This window comes from Otolemur garnettii, unplaced genomic scaffold (assembly GCF_000181295.1).
Source record: "Otolemur garnettii isolate 467f Iridium unplaced genomic scaffold, OtoGar3 scaffold00044, whole genome shotgun sequence".
In the NCBI taxonomy this organism is placed as follows: domain Eukaryota; kingdom Metazoa; phylum Chordata; class Mammalia; order Primates; family Galagidae; genus Otolemur; species Otolemur garnettii.
The window spans coordinates 10,033,316-10,036,789 of NW_003852439.1; the positions used below are offsets into that span (position 1 = coordinate 10,033,316).

General features: G+C 50.9%; 1 protein-coding gene across 3 annotated transcripts in view; it reads right to left on the minus strand.

Moving 5' to 3' along the window:
- Positions 1-3,474, minus strand: part of SLX4 (SLX4 structure-specific endonuclease subunit) — a 23,904-nt gene that overhangs the window by 7,149 nt on the left and 13,281 nt on the right. For 2 of the 3 annotated variants that reach the window (XM_023513849.1, XM_023513850.1), the window contains one exon: positions 133-2,384. In XM_023513849.1, the coding sequence (XP_023369617.1) occupies positions 133-2,384 (2,252 nt within the window). The remainder of the gene's footprint in view (positions 1-132; positions 2,385-3,474) is intronic. The other variant, XM_023513848.1, reaches the window with a different exon arrangement.

The following is a 3,474-nucleotide window of genomic DNA, read 5'->3' on the forward strand; positions in this document are numbered from 1 at the left end:
GGCGCCGAGCCAGGAAGATGTCTTGAATCAGGAGTTTGAGTTCAGCCTGAGCAACACAGCAAGACCTGTAGCTTAAAAACAAACAAACAAAAACAGTAGCCCTCCCTCTCCTCCACCCTCCTGGCTACTCACTGGGTGTACCTGACTCTTTAGACTTCTGAGCTGGATCAACACTTGGTGTCTTGGCCAGAGGAAGAGTTTCTGGAGACTTCTGCTCTTCTCCATCCCAGTCAGCCCACAGAGTTGAATTCAAAAAGCTCAGCCTGCTGCTGCCTGGGGAGTCGGCCCGGGAGGATTTGTCTAGAGATCTTCTTTGTGTAGCACAGCTTCCTCGGATGGGGGTGGTACACAGGAGCCCAGGTGAGTGGCTGTCACTCCTGTCCAAGGCATCCCTCACCCTATTACTGGGACTACTCGTGCTCAGGGGGCCAGTTCGCTCAAGGTTTACATGGTCGATTGGAATTGGTGAAAGGGGCTCCACTGGCCAGCAGCAGTCATCAGTAGCAACTAGGGGGTCACTATCCAGTAGGGGGCTGCTGTGTGGCTGGTAGAAGGCCATCTCCTGCTCATCTTCACTGTCCTTGACCTCCACCACTTCACTAGCAGTTGCCTGCTTTGGAAGCCTCAGCCCAGGCTGTGAGTATCTCGGTAACTGCTCGGTGAAATGGACATGAGGAGAGACCTTATGGCGCCTGAGGTGGGGACAAGGGAAGCTTCTGTGGACTGGCCTTCTGCTGTGAGAAGTTCCTAGAGTGCTGGGGACACGGCATGATGACAGTGTCTGGGGCATGATCACTGACAGTTCCTGTGTAGCTTCCTTCACTTCCCTATTTTCTGATGAGGCTGCAGCCGTGTGCCGAGTCATCTCATCCACTGCTATCCTGGTCCTGAGGCTGGTGATCTGAGTCTGGGATGAAGAGTTGCAGCTTCTGCTGGCCAGAGGGGTGGCAGGTACCAGCCAGGAGGTGTCCATAGTGTTATCCTCGTCAGGGCTGCTCTCACGGTCACAGAACAGCCAGGGGGTCCCTCTGCTGCCCACAGAGCCCCTCTTCTCCAACTGCCCCTCCTCCTTTTTCTGCTGTAGCTCAGCTTCTCTTCTTGGTGGGCTTTGGGAATGTTCCTGATCTGTATCAACATCAATGACAGAAAACAACTCAGAGGACTTGAGACTAATGTCTAGAATTTTCCTTTCTTCTGGAAGATCACCAGAAACTGACTTTATTTTCGTTTGTTCTAGCTCCAGCTCTTCATCTGAATCCAACAAAAGGATAATCTCATCTTCTTTGTTCACACTGGATAGAGAATTCTGAGATCTGGGACTCAGATGATCAGGTTTTGTTTGGGTTAGGTCAATGGACAGAGACTTTTCTGGGGAAATCAGGACCCCCTTACTTTTGGGTTCCAGTACAGAACTACATTCTTTGCCTTTCTGGTGGCCTGGCTCTTTAAATAATGTAAGCATATTACTGTCCCTTTTCAGCTTTGACAGCCCAGCTGGAGACAGTGAGTTTGGGGTGGCCAGCTGGGAGAGACCACCATGCAACTGCGGTATTGATGGGGACAACCCACTTGTGTGATGAGGGTGAAGAGGGGACTGGCTGGGACTCCCACCCTGGGGTGGCTGCAACACGTAGCCACGCAAGTATGCCAGGGGCACCTGCTGGGCAGCAGGGCCATGAAGAATCTCCACGCCCCTCTCCCTGACAGAGCCACTCTGTTCCTTGGAATCACGTGTTATCTGGGACAACTCAGAGAATTCTCCTAGAGTAGACGAAAAAAGCTGCTTCTGATCACAGGTATCCTCCAAGTGTGGAATGGAGTGGCTCACAGAAAGACTGCAGGACCTGGAATGACCCTGGGCCTTCCTGGGTGCCTCTTGCTCATGGATCTCTGCACCCCCCTCCCTGTCTGAAGGGTGACTTTGGAGTGGCCAGAGAACTTGCTCTCGCATATTTTCCCCATTGGTTGGGTCCTCATCTCTTCCTGGCTCAGAAGACTCCATGTTCTCTGCCTTTTCCCACTGTTCATTAACCTGGACACTTGCTAGGACATGCCCAGAAGGTGGTCTGTCTTCCTTATGGTGGTCAGTGTCCTCATTATCATCTGGTATTCTTGACCCCTGGAGCAGCTTTCGCTGAGTAGCTGCAAATTCATAAATTTCTTCCATTTCTGCTTCATTTACCTTTTCTCTGTCTTCTTTGTGGCTGTTAGATTTCAACATCTCTCCTTCCTCCTCTTCATCTACCCACACTGACCTCAAGAGTTCTTGGAAATTCTCTGCCCTGCTTTCACAATTCTCATCCTCCTTCTCCCATTGTTCGCCCTCTGAATCTGTCATGGTGGGCACTTGTTCACACAGGTGAGCAAGCTCACTCATGCCAAACCTGCAACATGAAACACCAAATGTCACAGCCACACTGCATGAAGGTGGGCTCTGGGCACCTAGGGTAGAGGAGCGGATATCAGAACTGAGTTTTCACGAGGAGGAACAACTGTGACTCAGCGTTGGCCCTGTTTATCTTCAAAAATGGTGCTCACACTTCTATCCAGGAGTGTTCTAGAAGCCAGTGACTTACAACATCTTAACACAGGGTTCACTAACTACTGTGCATCAGACTGAGTTTGATAGAATAGGAGTTGGCAGGGCTGCAAAACTAGAAAGCCCTCAAGGCACAATGCCAGACACAAACCACAACAGACCCTGGCTAATGGGTACACCAGCAGACTACCTGCTCCAAGGCTTGGTAGTCTAATCAGGACATTTGAAACCCCAGAGGCTGAGCCACCCCTTTCCCAAAAGAGCATCTGATGGATGACACAGCCTTGGATGAAAAAGGTTTCCCCACAGGACCTCAAGCCTTGCTGGGAGATATAACAGCTATTTCTATCTCTCCTGAGTGAACAAGCTAGGGAGCTGCAAGGTCACAGGATATAGACTAAGTATTTTCTCCATGTCCATTTTCCAGGACTCAGGAAAGGACTGCATTTCTGGGGGCAGTGCTGAAGCCAAGAATCACTCTATTATCACACCCAGGGCACTAAAAGCCACAGGACTCAGTAGCATTCTCCCCATCTAGCATGTGGTGTCCCTACAAGTGTCCATTTTGGCCTTTCAACTAACATACACTGTTCAGGGTCATCGCTAGTCATAAATTTGGAATTAAAAGGTATAAACAGGCTGGGTGCAATGGCTCATGCCAATAATCCTAGCACTGGCTCGGCACCTGTGGCTCAAGTGGCTAAGGCACCAGCCACATACACCTAAGGTGGCAGATTCAAATCCCCAGCCCGGGCCCGCCAAACAACGATGGCTGCAACCAAAAAATGGCTAGGCGTTGTGGCAAGCGCCTGTAGTCCCAGCTACTTGGGAGGCAGAGGCAGGAGACTCACTTGAGCCCAGGAGTTGGAGGTTGCTGTGAGCGTGATGCCATGGCACTCTACCCAGGGGGATAGCTTGAGGCTCTGTCTCAAAAA